The sequence below is a fragment of the Copidosoma floridanum genome, unplaced genomic scaffold (assembly GCF_036245765.1).
Source record: "Copidosoma floridanum isolate Cflo_tuat_1 unplaced genomic scaffold, Cflo_Japanese_pri ptg000013l, whole genome shotgun sequence".
Taxonomy (NCBI): Eukaryota; Metazoa; Arthropoda; class Insecta; order Hymenoptera; family Encyrtidae; genus Copidosoma; species Copidosoma floridanum.
The window spans coordinates 23230192-23248482 of NW_028321890.1; the positions used below are offsets into that span (position 1 = coordinate 23230192).

An 18291-nucleotide genomic window follows, 5' to 3' on the forward strand; every position below is an offset into this window, starting at 1 on the left:
AAAAAATACGAAAAATACACCAATATATTTATTATTTATAAATAAGAAATAATATCTTAACAGATTTAACTATTAATTTGTAATGAAAAAAAAAAAAAATATATAGGTACCATCAAAAAGGAAAATAATAAAACATTATGCCAGGTGTGGGGTTCGAACCCACGCTCCCATATGGGAATTGGAACTTAAGTCCAACGCCTTAGACCACTCGGCCAACCTGACTTGATGGGGTTGATAAAAAAATCATCTCAGCTACGGGGTTGTATAATATTAATGTTGAATTCACGATTAATTATTATTATTTTTTTTTTTTTAAAGAACAGGTACTATTTGGATCATTATGTGATTTTTATACATATCCCACTTTTCCCATGTATTAGAAATTATAATATTTAAAACCTACTAAAAATTGTTAAAATATACTTAGAATTTCACGATTGTTAGGGAAGTGGAGAACGCAATGACTTTTCGCGTCCGAGCCTATAAAAGTATAAGCTGATAAAATGTATGAAAAATTATATTCATTTTTTATTTATAGATAAAATAAAATGGAAAATTCAATCGCTACTTGATTAATGTGAGCACATTACCGGTTTAATCAAACGATGATTCAGCTAGGTTGCTTACTTCTAAGCTTAAAAATTAGCGAAAATTAAACGGAATACGGGTTTTAATGGTTAATTTTTTTCTGAAAAAACAATATAATTTTTAAAGTATATCGATAAAAAGCAACAAATCGAATTTCACTACTTGAGTGTTGTACAAAATTATGCTAATTTTTTTTTTTTTTTTTTTTATTTTTTCATGTGAACGAATGAGTAAGTTTTTATAAAAATTGAAAAGGATGTAGGAGATAATTTTTTTTACAAGTTACCGAACATACAAATCATTACAATTAATTAATCAAAAGTACCAAACGTAGTAAGTATAGTATATACAGCTATCCATCGTATAGTATATTTTAAGCGAAAGAACCAAGTATTTAAATTATTTCCATCGACCCCAAACTTCAATCATCACTTATTGCTTGTAAGAAAATGTAATATTGTATTCCAAAAATTGACAGTGACATTTGCAGATCGCGTTATAAATTTATGCAATAATCAAAAGCGAAGCAATAAACTGATTCATCTGTTAACGTTGTTGATTCATTCATATACTTACATCCGGATAAGTTTGTTAAGGCGATTTCGACTCGCAAATGAAATAAACCCGTCGCACGCGCTATTTGTCTCATCAAATTTTGTTTCTTTCGTTTCTCAATTCTCAAACGTCTGACGAGCCTGATTAGTTTTAATCGCTAGAATTTCTGCTATGACTCCTTCGTTATATCTATGTTCAGGAATTTTTCAAGACGCACACAATGTTCCATCTCTTTTTTTTCGCGAAAAGATGTCGTACAACGTACGGTTTTCTTAAAAAAATTATATCGTAATGTGTTTTCAAATGTTTCGTTCGCAAAACGTAAGCTATGAAATTCAAATGTTTGAAAAGTCGTCAGTCAACACCAGAAGCTCCCCGGTACTCTTTGCGAATACAAAAGGTATACAAAAGAGAGCTCGATAAGTGACGCAAAAGTTTTTCGAATTTCTTGCCATATAATATGTTTACACTTCCCCTCTAACGTTCAAAATAAATCCGATCGCTCGAAGTGACTTTCAATACTCGATCATAAGCAATTTTTTTCCAAAACAAGTCATTTTCAAATTAAACAGAAACCCACGGCCAAGTAGTCCAAGGCGCATATAACATTTTTAAAAAATATAGCAAATAAGTATGCAAGAAAACAGATTCAACGAAGCGCTTCCGGCGTATTATGCAAAGGCAATTAAACCCCCTAATGGGTACGCTGCAGAGTTGGCTTTGTGACGCGAAGGAAAAAAAAAAAAAAAGGAAGAAAAAAGAACAACAAAGCGCGCATTAGCATGTTGTAAACATCGAGATTACCGGCGCCTCTCACCCTTTATTTCTTGGCTTGAATTCCGCACAATTGAAGAATCAACCACCCACCGCGTCACGGATTCGTCCCCAATTTCGTCCGTCAAGCGAGAAGAAGAAAAAAAAAAAAAAAAGAGTTGTAAAACGCATCACGGAGTGCGTAAGTTCGTACCCTCCCTCGGAGTAGGAGTAAGTACATGAATGGGTGATTCAACTCTACAAGGGAGCCGCGTTTCGGGTCACCGCGGATCAACGAGCAATAATGACCTGCCGGCACGCGCTGACCCCTCGTTAAGCTGTTTTTTTTTTCTCCTTCGTATCTGGTATACTTATTACTGGTATACTGTTATGCTATCTCTGGGCAAGTGATGCTAATCCTGGGAGTACAGAGTTTAGGTACAAAATAAACGAAATTCCCTGGCAATTGGAGAATATTGCAAACACAAATTTTTCGGTGTATGCGGTAATATAATTGATCATGTCGTGTAATCGAGTGAATAAATTAACGTTGCACTCGATTGGTACCGTATATATACTAGATGATGAATCGAGCCAGTGGTGCTCTGGAGTCGTTGCTCATTGATGATTCAGGGTTTTTAAAAGGGAAGTGTTTGCCATGCTCGTCAGCGAGCAGTGTTTTCCTAAAACATACGTCAACTCAGCTTCTGTGTGCTATGGTGTCATAGTTGCTTGCGCATTTTTTTTTCTTCTCCATGAGTTGCCATTCCACTTGTTTGATAAAGAGGAAGCTTTCCCAGTTTTTACGCCTAAATTTTTCGGCATTAATCGTTAAGATTTCTCGTGACGTGTAATTAATTTAATGTGTCTCTCATTCGAAACGAATTACAAGTATACAAACGTTAACGAAAAATCGGTTGACCCTCTCAAATAATAACATGATCGCGACTCGAAATGGCAATGTCGAAAATTCTGCTCTAAAGTGATTCGAAGACCATATTTTCCCTTTAGCGTAACGTTGGGCTCTTCCATCGACTATAACCGGCCCCGGGACCGAGCCTATAAAAGCTAGTCGGGACACCGGCATCGCGTCAGTCGAGTCACGCCCGCGGGTTGGGTAAGTCCTTATTGTCTTGTCTTTGTCGTCTCCCTCATATATCGTGTGCTGGGCAACGCATTTTTTCTCTCAACTGGTCGAGGTGTTGGATGTCTTTTTTATACGAGGATTCCCCGATTTTCTTTATCGATTTACTATTTATTTCTACTAACCGTGCAGTAAAATGGCGCAGGTTACCAGCAAAGGGCCATTGAAAATATTTGATTTTAATAGTAGAAAATATTTTCTCGCTCCTGCAAAAAAAAACGCGCGTATGTTTCTCGCTCACTTGATATATATGTATATTTCTTGGTGTGCCGCAGGGAGAGGAAAACAAGCCGATCTTGCTGACGAGCGCGGAGGGCCCGCCCGGTCGGCCGGAGGGCCGCATGCTCCGGCTTGTCGACGGCCCCAGTCCGCTCGAGGGCCGCCTCCAGATCTTCCACAAGGGCGAGTGGCGCTCCGTCTGCACCAACTCGAGAAAGTAAGTAGAGATTTTTTTTCTTATTCTCATACTAATACATGTACATCTCGATGATCGGTATCTACGCAAAGCAATCGCTGTTAATGTTACGCCGAGCGAGAGAGTCTCGGTAACTCGAATGCTTGCGTGTGACTTTCGCGGCTACACTGTTTGTGTTTTGATGCGAGGGTCCCTCGAGAGTTGACGCCTCTATTGTTGCCTGTGCGGGCTCTTACAAATTCTTTGTTATTGTCACCTTTGCTCGGGACGATCGTCATGACTTTGAAATAAATCATCAAACTGTTTGGACGTGATTAATTTGAAAGACGAATATTTCCTTGCTCCGCGGAAACAACAGCTGGACCCGCGCGGATCTAGAGACGGCGTGCAGGGAGCTCGGGTACCAGGGCGGCCGCTGGTGGGGCTGGCTGGACAGGCAATGGCCGGCGAGACCGAGGCTGCTGTACGAGCAGCCGCAGTGTCGGGGCACCGAGTCATCGCTGCAAAGTTGTGGCCTCTGGCATAACAGGATGCTCGGTGCCGGCGTGTGCGGTGAGTCTCTTGCTCGAACCCTCAAAACTACCAATGGACCGATCGAGTTGAATCCTTATTTTGTCTCCCACCTCAGATTACCATCCGGATTTGGGTATCGCGTGTTCTCCGTTCCACGATGGGGCGACCGGTGCCATCAAGCACTGGCGCGGTCTGCGGTTCGAGAACGCGGCATTCGACAGGCCGCTCATACAGGAGAATACCCTCTACGTGCGTCGATCCAAGTCGATTCTTAGATTCGTGGAAATCAGGTAAAATTACATTTTTTTTTTCTCCCCCCTACGGTCAAAGTCGATCGAACAGAAATAACGACGTCAAAGTGGTCTCACTTTGCCGGCTAAAGATCGATTTAGTGTGTATACATACGCATGGGGTAACGTATAGATTTTATGCAAACACCACAGACACGCAGGAACTGGGCGTGAGTTCAACGTTACTTCGGCGCTGCACGTCGAAGGTGTACCACCTCGAATGAAATCGATATCAATTATTGGCTCGGCGTTCACGGGTATAAACGTCACGTTACCGGACGCGCCCATCGTCATTTCCAACTGCACGGTGCAAGGAAACAGAGGTGGGCATATTACTTTCTCCTTCATTGTTCGTAAACATTCCACTTAATCATTTTGTCATCTCATTTTTCAAATTTGCATCGCAGGAGACGGCATTTACATGAGCAGCTCCACCGGCCAGGCGCACATAAAAAACTGCGTGATCGAGGACAACGAGGCGGACGGGATAAAGTACGTCCACCGCGACGAGCGGCCGGACGATTTCCTCGACCGAGCGGACGTCTACGATCTCTGCACCTTCCCCAAGACGGCTAGTCAAACCTTCCCCGTGACCATATCCCTTCGACAGAGCGAGTACGCTCCAAACCCGAAACGATGCCCACAGGTAAGAGTCCAATCCTTTCGTCTTTTGCCTCCATAAATTTTACGATGGGGTAAAACAACACATTGATCTTGTAGCACATCCACACGATGCCGGGCCACGTGCTGACAGTGCATTTCTTGCAAATGAAGACCGACCGCAACGACAGCGCCATCATCGAGATCTACGACGGTATGAGCACCGTCGAGAAACCCTTAGCCCGCGTAAGCGTGAGAAACGGCACCCTGCCGCAAAGCGTCACCACTTCTAGTCAGAACTTGTTCATCAAGTTTTACGCCGAGTCGCGTACCTCCATGGTAGCCTTTCTACGACTAATGTCTGGTTACCGTGAGTATATAACTACTTTATTTTTTTTTATTTATTTTTTTTTTTTTTCACCCGAACCTCGTATCCGATGAACCCCCCCGGATCTCTCGTTTCAGGAAAAACGTACGATTTAAACGTGACCGGTAGCACGATAGCCGATAACAGCGGGCGCGGCATAGCGGCGGAGCGCCTGCGCTCGGCCCTCCACATAGACGACACCTCGGTTTCGAACAACCGGCACGTTGCCGGCGTCCACGTGCTCGGTGGCGTGCCGGAGGTCAACATAACCAACAGCCGGGTGGCCTTCAATCAGGGCGACGGAGTCAACGTCACCGTGACCGGTGGCACGCGAAACATCTCCCGCTCGAGCATATCGTCCAACCGGGGCTACGGCTTTGCCGTCTGGATGAACGACAGCTCATCGAGCGAGTACGTGCACTTCAACCAGAGCACGGTCATCGAGTATTCCGAGATCTTCCGCAACCGTGACATTGGTATACTCGTCGGCAACGCCACGGGCAACTCGTACGTCAACGTAACCGGAAACTGGTTCAACAGTAGCACCGAGACTTCAGTGCAGATAGAGTCGAGCTGGCGCCACAACCAGGGCATCCTCAAGCTCCAGATCGGCCATAACCTCTTCGTGCAGAACGCAAAGTTGGGCATCAAACTGAGCCCAGCTTTGAACCTCGAGGGCGTCCTCGAGTACAACCACTTTCGCGAGCACACTTATGGCTGCGTCCTCGTGCGCAATCCTCTGCTGGAGGAGCTGAACGTGCTTCCGGCGGACTTGCTGATCCAGCACAATGAGTTCTACGACAACCGCGGCCTTTTCGTCGCGAGTCTTGGCTTGTCGGCTTACAGCGAGGTTCAGCGCCTTCTGTTTACGCGCAATTTCCTCAAGGACAACAGGGCCAGAGAGCCCTTTGACAATGGCGCCGATAACCGGGCCACCGCGAGACTCGTGCCCAGGTCTAGGGTCTCTGCGGTGGTCGTCGTCTCGTCGAGCAACGTACACGTCTTCAGAAACATACTGGACAATCCTCAGTCCAACTACGAAATCGGCTCCCATCTCGAGGACCAGAGCAAAATCATCAACTGCACCTACAACTGGCTCGGCTCGTACGAGCAGCCGGAGATATTCGAGAGGCTCTTCCACAGGTACGTTTATAATTGTTGTTGTTTATTTGACGGAATAAATTGATATTATACATGTCATACATTCGATCCGCAGAAAGGACCGCTACAACTTGGCGAAAATTGAGTATATCCCTTATCTACTGTCACCGAGCAATCCGGCTACGAGCACCATCAACCCGAACCCGACCTACGTGCCACGTTTTCTGAAGCCCGGTAGTAACGTGATCGGTGGCGAGGTCGACGGCCACGAGATCCTCCAGGCGGGCGAGTACGCGGTCAAACGCGACATAAACGTTCGCCCGGGTGGCAAACTGATACTCCAGCCGGGTGTGACGCTCCGCTTTCCTCCAGCAGTGGGTATCATGGTGGCTGGAAAACTCGATGCACACGGCGTTGGGCCGAACAGCATCCTCATGACGCTGAAGGATGAGATAGTCGGGGCTCAGGAGAACGCAAGCAACGACACCATCAGCCTGGATCAAACAATGATGGCCGACGAGTCGAACCGGGTGCCGGTCCGGCTTCTCGGGGGCAAGACAAGTCACGAGGGCCGACTGCAGGTCAGGGTTGGAGACAAGTGGGGCACTGTCTGCAACTACGGCTGGACGACGCGCAACGCGGCCCTGGTCTGCCATCAGCTCGGGCTGACGCTAGACCCCGACAACTGGTGCATGGAGCGCTCGCAGATCCCGAGCGCCGGCACGAACGAGGACATAGTGCTGAGCAACGTGCGCTGCACCGAGGACGACATAGACGTGTCGCGCTGCAAGGCCGAGACGAGCGCGGATTTTGAGAATTCGTGCACGCACGAGCACGACGTTGGCCTGAGGTGCACCGAGCCGGCGTGGGCCGGTTTGAGGTTAGGTCCCCTCGCCGAACGCAGTGACCTGCAATACGTCAGCATCGAGAGAGCCGGCCTGCTGGATTACACCACTGATTCATTCAAGCCGGCCCTCCAGATCGACTTTGCCCGTCACTCGCTCGAGGGCGTGAGGGTCGTCAATAACCTCCACGACGGCTTGGGTGTCCTGTACGCCGACATATACTCGGCCGATGCGGTGAACGCGGTCCGAAACAGCGATTTCAGCAACAACGGGGCCAGCGGCGTGAGCTTCAAGCAGCTGGGGCTGCGCATCGCCAACTCACGCCTCGAGAACAACCAGTTGGCCGGCATCAGGCACAATCCGGCGCTCTCTGCGGTACAGCAGAGGGAGTTCGCCGGATGGTTCACGAGCTCGCCCGACACCTCGCTGGACACAAACTACGCGCCGGTCCTTGTGCCGGAGCACAGCGGCGACATTGAGCTGGACCTGCGCGAGACCAAGTACCTCGTCACCTCGAGGATCTCCGAGGAACCCGTCGACCGGTTCTATCAGATCAAGGTGAGACTTTTCATCGTCACAGCGTGCTTTTACATCCATTGGTACTAAAAAATAAGGTTTTTTTTTCTTATTTCAGTGCAAGCCGGGCTACGTGGTCGGAATTCAACTGTTAAATCCCATACTCAACAGGAGCACCGAGCAAATAGTACTCCACGACTCGCAGAACGTCAAGCACCGCGGCAACATATGGCACGTAAAGAGGGACCTCACGGTATTTCCGGTCGCTTCGAGCTCGTACATTGTCGTGCTCGAGTACCACAGTGGTGACAATGCACTGGGTGGAACCGTTATTGTGCTCACCTCGCTTCCTGCACCGATTCAGGTGAGTTTATTTTTTTTATTTTTTTTTTTTTATCGGCTTCACGCGTAAATGGATCGACGTTGAATTAATCGTTTTTGTTTTTCAGGACATAAGAAATCGCATAGTACGCGGTCCGATTCCGACCCTACACGTTTCAAACACAAAGATACGGGGCAATCGGCAGGGCATACACGCCTCGTACTACAATCGTTATCTCGACGAGCGTGGCGACCACTACCTTCGCAAGGCCAACGAGACAATACAGCTCGTCGACTGCGAGATCTCGCACAACAAGGAGGAGGCCATTCACGTGCACTCCCCGCACTGGAATGTATTTCATTCCAACATTTCGGAAATATCCATTCACGTCAACAACAGGTGAATAGTTTTTCTTTTTCTTTTCAATCAATGCAATGAACGAATTTTTACCAACAACGATTTGTCGGTTCACAGTCTGATAATAGACAACGGCCGTGGAATAATCCAGTACAGCCGAGACATGCGCCAGTCGAACAACCTGTTCCACTGGATAGTCAAGGATAGTACAATCGAGCGCAACCAAGGGGGTGGCTTCGAGATATCCCTGCCGTACGTGTGGCAGTACAACGAGAACTTTACGCACTCGATCTACATGGACAACAACACCTGGCAGTCCAACGAGCACTTTAGCTTCGTGATTGACGGGCACTACGCGAGTTTCAACATGACGCGCAACCGATTCGAGGGCAACCGGTGCAAGACCGGCCTCATATCGGTCCGGGGCATGGAGAAGCGCATGAAGCTCGAGGCGAACCGCATCGAGCACAACCGAGGCAGCTACATGGTGGAGTTCCGGGCTGACAGCCAGTCCGAGATAATGGGCGAGATAGACGCGAGATTTGTTTACAACGAGGTCAAGCAGAACAGTCGTGGCTCAAGTCCGGGCCGCGGCGCGTTGCACCAAATGTTTACGATGCCGAGCTATGTCGTGGGTTTTCACGGGATCCAGAAGGTGCGCGTAAGCAGAAATCTATTTGGCGGCAATGATCTGGATTACGAGCTCCTTGCTGGAATCATGACCGCGAAAATCAACAACATGGTCGACGTCACTGAGAACTGGTGGGGCACACCCGACGATCGTCAGATCAGGTCAGCTGATCTTTCTTTCTCAACATTCGCCTTTTCCTTTCGATTTTTCTTTTCACTTTTTATTTGTGTTTTTTTCATTCCGTTGCAGAGAACGAATATTCGACTTCGATGATTGGAACGATCACGCTGTAGCGAACTTCCGTCCGTACCTCAAGACCGAGTCGCTGGACTCCCCGACCTCGGCGGCCTGGGAGCCAGCGACCGAGGTCGACCTGAACCACCTCGGTGGTAGAATAACCGATAACCTGTCGCTGTACGCGAGATCCGAGCCTTACACCGTCAAGTCCGACCTTACGGTCATGCCCGACGCGACCCTCCAGATACACCCGGACGTTGTCATGGAGTTTGCACCCAACGTCGGGATACTCGTGCTGGGCACCTTGAAAGCCATCGGGGCGCCCGGCCACGAGATCGTCATGAGACCGATCGCCAGCGAGAACGACGTTTCATCGCGCCCCAAGAGAAATACCGATGCCCACGCCGTCATCAGACTGTGCGAGAATGGAAACTGCACCGATTCAGCGAGCTCTGGTGAGTATACGCTTTGTGGACTGCCGATTTTTTTAACAAATCATACGTTGACGGTTTTTTTTTTTTTTTTTCTTGTCTCGCGACAGGTTTCGTTGAATACTTCAATCGCACCACGCTTCAGTGGATACCTCTCTGCGACACTCGTTTCACCGAGCGCAACGGCCAAGTGGTGTGTCGCCAACTGGGCTTCGAGCCCCTCAACGTCTACGTGTCCCGAGATCGGCGCTACGAGCTGCATCCTGGCTCTCTGTCGAGGATATGGTCGTGGCCCGAGCCTCTGCAGGTAAGAAAAAATCCCATCGTCATAGTAGCGTATGTGCGAGATCGGTTTAATGTAAAAAAAAAAAAAAAAAAAAAAAAAACCTAGTGCACAGGGAACGAGGAGATCCTGGAGGACTGTCAGATTCGGCTTAACGGTCAACTGTACGGTCACCGTCACGAGTGCCCGTGGGACGGCGACTTTGTCTTCGTCCACTGCGGCGAGCGCAACCTGGACCCTACGCTGGGCTACTGGGGTGGCATCCGCATCGCCAACAGCGAGTTCGAGCACTACCTCTACGAGTACCGCATCCACGACCTCGTGACGCACGAGACGGTGCGCAGGGTTGAGTCGGTGCTGCAATTCGTCAACATAACCGGCGCCGGGATCCTCCACAACGAGCGCTCGCCGGCCGTACAGTCGATCATCAAGTCGCCCAAGGTGACGCGAGTGAGCATCGACCGTAGCGCCCACCACGGCATCAACGTCGTTTCACCGGCACACTCGGTTAGCGTGAGATTACGTGCAAGCATCACCAAAGGAGGCCGATGTTCATATTCCTTTTGTTTTCAGGTCGAACTACTGTTTAATCAGGTACGGAACGCTTTGGGCAACGGTATCAATATACTCTCGCTGACCGGCGAGGGACGCGAGGCCGACGAGAGCTCCTTCACTCCACTGAAGGACCTGAACGTACCGTATCACTTGTTCAGTCTCGTCGACATATGCGACACCACCAAAGAGATAACCATAGAGGAGCGCGTGCTCCTTTACTACAAGTACGACAACAATCCGGTCAACTGCATCAAGATATTCCGCAGCAGTCACAGGGCCAAGCCTTTCGGATTCAGGTGCGATATATATTCTGTTTTTTTTTTTTTTTTTTTTTTTTTTTTTTCATTAAATACCAATTGGGCCTCTTTGTTTTTTCCGTCAGGTTACTGCAGTTCAACCTGTTCAACTCTACCGGCAAACCCGGCCGGCCGGACAGCTTGACGCTCTACGACGGCGACATCTACAACGTCACCGTCAAGAAGATCGACGAGCTGTACGTGAGCAGCGGTAGCTCGGTCAAGAAGCTGTTCAGGACGCAGGGTCCGAGTTTGAGCGTCAAGCTGTTCGCCACCGGTGCCAGTAGCGTCCACGGCTTCATAGCCGAGGTCATCACCCTGCCCATATCGGCCATCGGATTCAGTAAGTGCAGGCTTCGTCTTTCACTGTGTTGAGGTAAATTGTCCCTTTTTATTTCACTTGGGAATTTTTGCTTTGCTTGCAGGTCGAGATGTGCAGCACAACATTTCATACTCGGTCATTTCCGAGTGCCAAGAGGGCGCCGTGAGGTACTCCAGCGCAGGCGAAGTTAACGCCGTCATAACTTTGGAGAGGAACCAATTTGTGCGAAATTGCCAAAAATTGTACGGAAATTTCAGCACCTGTGTGGCAGCTGTCTCGTTGGACGTTCAAAACACGCAGTCAATTTATTTCAGGGTCAGTGGTTGTGAAATAATTTTACCGATACGCTGAAGCTGAACGTGTGTGGTTTCATTTGTTTTGTTTAATGTCGCAGAATAACCTGGTTATGAAAAATCAGGGTGGTTTGAGGATCCGAGCCGATTCACGGGGATCCGCCACCTCCCTCAAGGGATACATACACAACAATCTGTTTACGGATAATCTGAACAAGCCAGTTTTGTGAGTCGTAGCTTCTTTTTTTTGTCGTTTCAACTTTGTATATTAAAATGATATTTTGATAGGTGACAGCACTCAAGTTTGTCTCGGTTTTTCAGATACGTCGAGGGCCGACAGAGCAGTCCTTACCAGGAAGTTACGATATACAGGAATTACTTCACGAAAAACGTGGCAGAGTACGAGAACAACATTGTTTTGAAGCAGGTCGTCAGTAACATGACCTTGAATTACTTGCACGGTAATCTCGGTAAGCACCTGCTCGAGATCTCTGGTTTCGAAAGGGTACGCCTGCCGATTTACCAGAGCACGTCTCACAATGGTTTTTACAAGTAAGTATACATCATTTCCTTTCATAAGGGATTGTTTTTTTTTTTTTTTAATGTGTGATTTCTTTCCCTCTAGAAATTACGCGGTTGACCGCGAGGGTCGTAGCACGATAGTTGCGGGTACTCCGGGACAGCAGTACGTGGACAACATCTTCTTTAATCCCGACAACGATTACGAGATGATTACCATCAATAGATCACTGTGAGTATTGCAATTGTCATTCGTAAAAATTCATAAATAGACCATTGTATTATTGCTGTTTACTTATAATCAAGTAGCAGGTGACATCATAGATCCACCTTCGTTAATAATATATACATATATAATGAATTTAAGTTACTCCCAATAGTCTGTTGTCTCCTAATTTGTCGAATTTATTTTTCCTTTCATACGACAAAATCGCATGCTAATTAAAAAATATATCAGCGTCGTCGACTCGGAATGGTACACTAAGTAAGTACACGACCATGTATCGTCGTGCTTTTTCGTTTTTGTGTGCATAATGCTTTGCCGAGGGCAAAAGGTGTTTAAACATGTTTTTTTTTTTGTTTCATCTATACTTGACAATTACAATGTCTCTCGTATTATTTTTTTTTTTTTTTCCTATTTCAAGTGAAACACAAGTGCACTTTTTCATCAACTTTTTATCTTTCCCTTTTTATTATATAATGTTTCGTAACAAGGATTTTTTATCTGGCACACTACAATCTTTTTACTCAAGTAACTTATTTTTTGATGCACTTTCAAATTATGAAGAAAAAAAAAAAAAAAGAAACCAATCCAACATCAATACTTTCAAAACTTGAGCACCAACAACAAAAACCGACATTGTCATGTACATCTCATAATCGTGCACGTCAAAGCCACGACATGTGTGCCCCACGCTTTAAATGTCATTTATACATGCTTCGCTGACAAGCTTCAATTTTCCATCGTTCGTGACACGTCCTTTTTCTTTATCTCCTAACTCTCGGTGAAACAGGAATAAAAAAAAAAAAAATTCTCATGATTCGTACACGTTGCAGCCAACTGGAAATGTGGAGATCGAGCGTGGACGCGAGGCACAATTACTGGGGTTACAACGAGACCCTAGCCGCTGCCGGACGCATCCGCGACCGCGGCGATTCGCCGGAACTCCTGCAGGTCGAATTCCAGCCGTACCACATGAATAACCGATCGGTGCTGACCGGCAAGTGTCCACCATCGTGGGACCTCGTCGGTGACACCTGCTACATATTCATCGGTGCGCCCATGGATTTCTTCTCTGCGCGCGATTTTTGCAGGGTTGGTATCTTTTGATCCTTCAACTTGACATTATTTATCAATCGTACATTAATTTTTATTTTTTTATTTTTTTCACTCCATTCAGTCGGCAAACGCTTCAATGCCTTTCATCACGGGTGATTACCGCGAACTGTGGAGATTCCTGAAAAAGCAACAAGAGCGCTTCGATTACTCGGAGCGCGTCTGGATCCAGCAGATCGAAAAGGTCAATCAGTGCACCATGTTTACGTACCAGACAGTGGAGATAGATCACTGTGCCCAGCCGAATCCCTTTGTATGCGAAATCGGTAAGTGGGATCGTTATCGATCGTTATCATCAGTCTTCCATGTACGAGCTCAGTTCATTTTGACAATCTCGATTCGCACCTCAGATCCAAGAGTTTACATCGATCCGCTCTCCTGGAGGAAGGACATTGTCATGGTCGGGATACTCAGTGCAATAGGAGTCGCTTTGGCTCTGGTGGCAGCGGCCATTGCTCTCTGGGTCTCGAAGTCAAAGCGACGCCAAGTGGAGAGACTCGAAAGGCGAAACTCGATCAGGCAATCCCTTCATTCTTTGCGATCCGTCGGTTCTACGTCTGGGTTCTCGGAGCTGGCTTACCAGAAACGAAGGCCCATACCTGTAAGTTGGACCCTTCAATCCTTTCTCTCACTCTCTCTTTTTGCCGATTAAATTGTTCCACCTTTTTTTTTTTTTTTTTTTTTTTTCTCGAGGATACTGTTGGAAAATATATCTTTTACTTCCACCTTTCTTTTTTTTTTCATTTGAATGTGAAAATAAAAGTATTTAATCACTGGAATCGCCAACTCTTACGATAAATTGTCGAAAGAGTTGGTCGTTCCGGCGTTTCGACGTATGACTAACAATTCACGACTGACTCTCTGTCTCCGTTTTCTAATCCACCTCTAAAAATCACGCTAGCAGCCGAAGAGGGAAAAAAGAGTGGTCCTGGTACCACCGATGCAGGTCAGAGCGCAAAGCGACAATTTTTTCTCGTATACCTATACTATCATAGCCATGTGTGTGCGCTTGCTTGATTGTACATTTACATATTCTTTCGTCCTATATGTTCTCGTCGCTTTTGGATGTGGTTTTATACTTTTTTTTTTTTTTTTTTTTTTTCAACTGTTTTTTTATTGTTTCGCTGCCAGCCTGCAAAACTTAGCTTGTTTGGTGTTATCTGATGTTACGATTCGTTTTCGAAAAAAATCAAACACTTGTCAAAATGAAGAAATTCAACAACAAAACTCTTTCGAGAGGAAACAAAAAAAACTCATCACCCCATTGACATTTCCAGACGAAACAGTCCACGGACACGCTGAACTCGCGCTTCATGGACTACAAGAAGATGTCCAATGGCGGCAGTCTGGACTCGATGGACAAGTCCCAACTGAACTCCTCGATCGAGGACAACCAGTGCTACGACGGCTACGAGCCGCACGAGCCGCGCTACTCGCCGAGCACGAGCGCCGGCGCGACCGGCCACAAGTTCGTCGGCGACAACCCAGCCTACGAGCTCGCCTACCGGAACGAAGGCTTCCGCAACAACTCGACCTTCACGTCGCGCAACAACAGCGCCTGGCCATCCGAAGCCAACAGCATCGCCGCGCCCGAGGTACGTCTTTTTCCATTTCTCACCCTCCCAAAGTTCAATACCGATCGTGACTCTACTGTTGTTGTTTTTTTGTTTCCTTTTCAGGACGGGCAAACACCGAGCAGCGAGCGCGTGGACACGTCGTCGGGTTACCTGCACCACGTCTCGACGCTGCCGCTCAACTCGAGCCTCGGGACCACCGACTCGATAAGCGAGCTGAAGCGCGACCTCCGAGCTACAAACGCGTCCCTCGACTACGAGCACGTGGGGATCGGCGGCGGGGGCGCGAGCAGCCACTACGAGATTGCGACGAGTCCCGTGACCCCGGTCTCGGAGCCCGTGCCCGAGTACTACCACGCGGCGACCCTGCCTCATCCTCAGCATCGGCATTACCAGCACCAGCAGCTGCGGGAGCAACAGCCACCGCCGCCCCCGCCGCCGACGCATTACTACTACGAGGACAGGCCGAGGAGCGAGGCGCTGCTCGAGACGAATCTCGACGAGGACCGGCCGCTCAGGTCGAAAAGCGAGGCCGCGATCCTCGAGACAAACTTTGACGCGTTTTCGCCGAGCGAGCCGACAGAGCTTACCCAGCTCTCGACCGCCGGCAGGAGCAAGAGCCAGCCGCTCGAGACGGCTATGTGATTCGTTCATTTTTATTATTATTATTATTTTTTTTTTTACCATTACATTATTGTTACTATGAGTAGTATCGGGACAATTGCGTATGCTATGTAGACGTATACGATAGCTGAATTGCGATCAAGTCGAAGCTCGCCGTTGGTGAAACATTGTCGGGCCTTTCTTTCGTTTTTTTTGGGGGAAGTCGCGCGGTAAGATCCTATGCGCGGGTAATTGGGGGTACCCGCGCGATCGCGCGGTTTTCCCGGCGAAAGATCGGTAAGGTGATTTTTTTTGCCAAAGGTACGCATGAGCTTGTGGCCTTAGTAGATCCTATAAAACAAATCTATACTCGTATGGATACTCGTGCGTTACGCTGTAAATATGCGCGGAAAAATACTATCGAATGACCCTTTTTTTCTTTATGTACACTGGCTAAAGAAACTTTATCGTCGTTATTAGTCCGATGAATATTATGACAATCGGAACTTTTGCGAACTGTAGCCTTTGTTTTTGATCTCTTGCACCAGACCGTTGTGACTATATAGAGATATATACATATACACATATATCATGCCCTAGTTATTATTAATTATTTGAGTAAGGCATATTATTATACGCGACGTCGGAACATGCAGCGTAAAAAATCGCGCGTACGCTAGGAATAAGTTTCTGACTGTGCTTATCTTCGGGTAGACACTTGTTTTTTCCTTCATACCATATGGTGCCTTGAAAAGAGAGCCGATCGCGAGGTGCCTTATTTCTGTATTGTCTACCACGCGAATGGAACAATATGCTTTTTTTCCATTCCGCGCAGTGGACAATCTTTCGCTTCTTTTACCATGTCATCTGTACTTTTCGATAGACTTTCTCGTCAAGACTCTCGCTTATGGTATATAACGTATATTTAAGTCATAAGGATTATAGTTAATGATAAATATCGACTTTTTTTTAACGTATGATTAATTTTTCCATGAATAATATAAAAAAATGTCGTGGTCGTCGCAGAATCACTAAACATCAAATACAAATAATATAACCATGCTTTGTACTTGGAAATCGTCATTGAGTTGTAAAAAAAATTTTTTTTCTATTTTTTTTGTTATCAATTTATAATGGTCAATCAATTTCATACGAACGGAGAAAAATTTAGTAAAGATTATGTAATGAACAGAATACACGCTATGCATTATTTACAAGAAACCTGTTTTTTTATCTTTAGATACTTAACATACAATATACAAACAATAAATTCATCACTGCCAGGACTTTCAAAAAGTAATAGTTTTGTAGTCGCTTGACTTGTGATATGAAAAAAACCAAGTTCTAATGCAGGAAAGAGAAATTAGGGCGTTATGTCTATAGTGTACATAGAATTGTACTAACAATACGTAAGAATTGCGCTCAATAAAATTCGAAGCACATTAGTAACTACGGCAAAGGTTCTTTGGGGGACCCCCGCTGATTCTTATTTTCACTTGTGTGCTTCAAAACACTAACAATGACTATTGTCTTCTATACTGTCTCTTTGACTTCCTTTCTAATATTCGTATCACTCTCTTCGAGTCATCGATCCCCAATTACAGGTCCGTCCGTCCAATTTTTCGTAGACGCGCCAATATGTACAGTCGTAACGGCGCAAATAAGCTGAAGTGTGATTTTCTGCCGTAATCATAACTGGTTGAGTAATTTTATAACGATTAAAGTAGTTAAATATACTTTCAATAATTTTATCATGGATGATTGTTTCAGACGAAACATACGTGTTTCGTTTGCAAATACATTAGTTATAATTCACTTAAAGTAACTATAATCATATCATTGAATAAATTCACTTCCTGGTTGAATGAAGTAATTGCTTTAGAATCAAACGCGTTTACACAATAAAAATTTGATGGCGTCACGTCTTCAAATATCGCATCAAAAATGAAAATATGAGTCAAATGACAATTTAACGGGAACACATCGATTTTAGTTTGACCAGACGTTACGTGGAAAATCACTTCAAGTAATATTAGTTACTTGAATAGTTAAAATAATCTCATTCTAAGGTATAGAGTTAAATAAGAATTGTATTTTTATTTATTTATTTATTCTTACTTTTTACTATACTATTCCTTACGCGTGCACTAGTTTTGACTGATTTTTACGGGCATCCTCTATTAACTGTGTGCGGAGGGTATTAAAAGTCTTTCAACCATCTTCCACCGGTACCCATTATTATCCATAACTCCTGTTCTATCTTCCTTAAATAGTCCTCATACTTCTTATTTTCACCTTAACCTCATACTACCACACCATCTCCAACTACCCCTGCACTTACTTAGAGTACCTACAGAGTTTACCACTGGGTAGACCTGTAGTGAAAAACTAGCTGTGAGGCTTGGAAAAAAATTCCAAGCAGAAGCAATTCTGGTATAATCTCTAACTTTCCGAGTCAATCCGATCGGGATATAAATAAACTACGATCCGACTCCTTCCTGAATTAAATTTTATTACATTTTTTATTCCTTGAGCGTTTGTTTTTTAATATTTTTTAAACATTAACTATAACTTAAAGTAATCATGAATATTACACTTTTGGTTTACATATGTAATGATAATGGTACTAATGGTTGTACTTCATCGTTGTTTCATTGATTTAGGCTAGTAGGTAAAAACTAACAAAACTGTGCTCTTTCATACCAAGTGGCAAACAATTACAAAAACGCACTTGTGTGATTTTCACCCTTATCGGATATGCTTTTATTAATGTGCAATTGGCGTCAAATTCAAGGTAATACTCAGGAACGGGTATTATTGATGGCAAGCTGTTATTGTTTCCATC

At 45.7% G+C, this 18291-nt stretch overlaps 1 protein-coding gene and 1 non-coding gene across 2 annotated transcripts; one reads left to right on the top strand and one right to left on the bottom strand.

Moving 5' to 3' along the window:
• Positions 1-138: 138 nt before the first annotated feature.
• TRNAL-UAA (transfer RNA leucine (anticodon UAA)) lies at positions 139-222 on the bottom strand. Its single transcript has one exon. It is a non-coding gene; the product is annotated as a tRNA-Leu (tRNA).
• Positions 223-3000: 2778 nt separating this feature from the next.
• bark (C-type lectin domain-containing protein bark beetle) lies at positions 3001-16667 on the top strand. The gene is made up of 26 exons (XM_089590691.1): positions 3001-3013; positions 3316-3476; positions 3814-4007; positions 4084-4258; positions 4412-4581; positions 4666-4904; positions 4979-5228; positions 5324-6368; positions 6442-7729; positions 7806-8051; positions 8137-8408; positions 8484-9158; positions 9247-9689; positions 9776-9972; positions 10057-10455; positions 10522-10799; positions 10886-11142; positions 11225-11436; positions 11516-11640; positions 11736-11966; positions 12040-12165; positions 12990-13248; positions 13334-13535; positions 13620-13870; positions 14547-14864; positions 14949-16667. The coding sequence occupies exons 2-26, from the start codon at positions 3382-3384 to the stop codon at positions 15486-15488; spliced, it is 8487 nt and encodes a 2828-aa protein (XP_089446817.1). The 5' UTR covers positions 3001-3013; positions 3316-3381; the 3' UTR covers positions 15489-16667.
• Positions 16668-18291: the final 1624 nt, after the last annotated feature.

Coding starts and splice junctions, on each gene's coding strand:
- bark (XM_089590691.1), top strand. CDS start 3,382: ATGCTCCGGCTTGTCGACGGCCCCAGTCCGCTCGAGGGCCGCCTCCAG. Junction 13,249..13,333: donor CTGCGCGCGATTTTTGCAGG/GTTGGTATCTTT, acceptor CACTCCATTCAG/TCGGCAAACGCTTCAATGCC. Junction 13,536..13,619: donor TCCCTTTGTATGCGAAATCG/GTAAGTGGGATC, acceptor TTCGCACCTCAG/ATCCAAGAGTTTACATCGAT.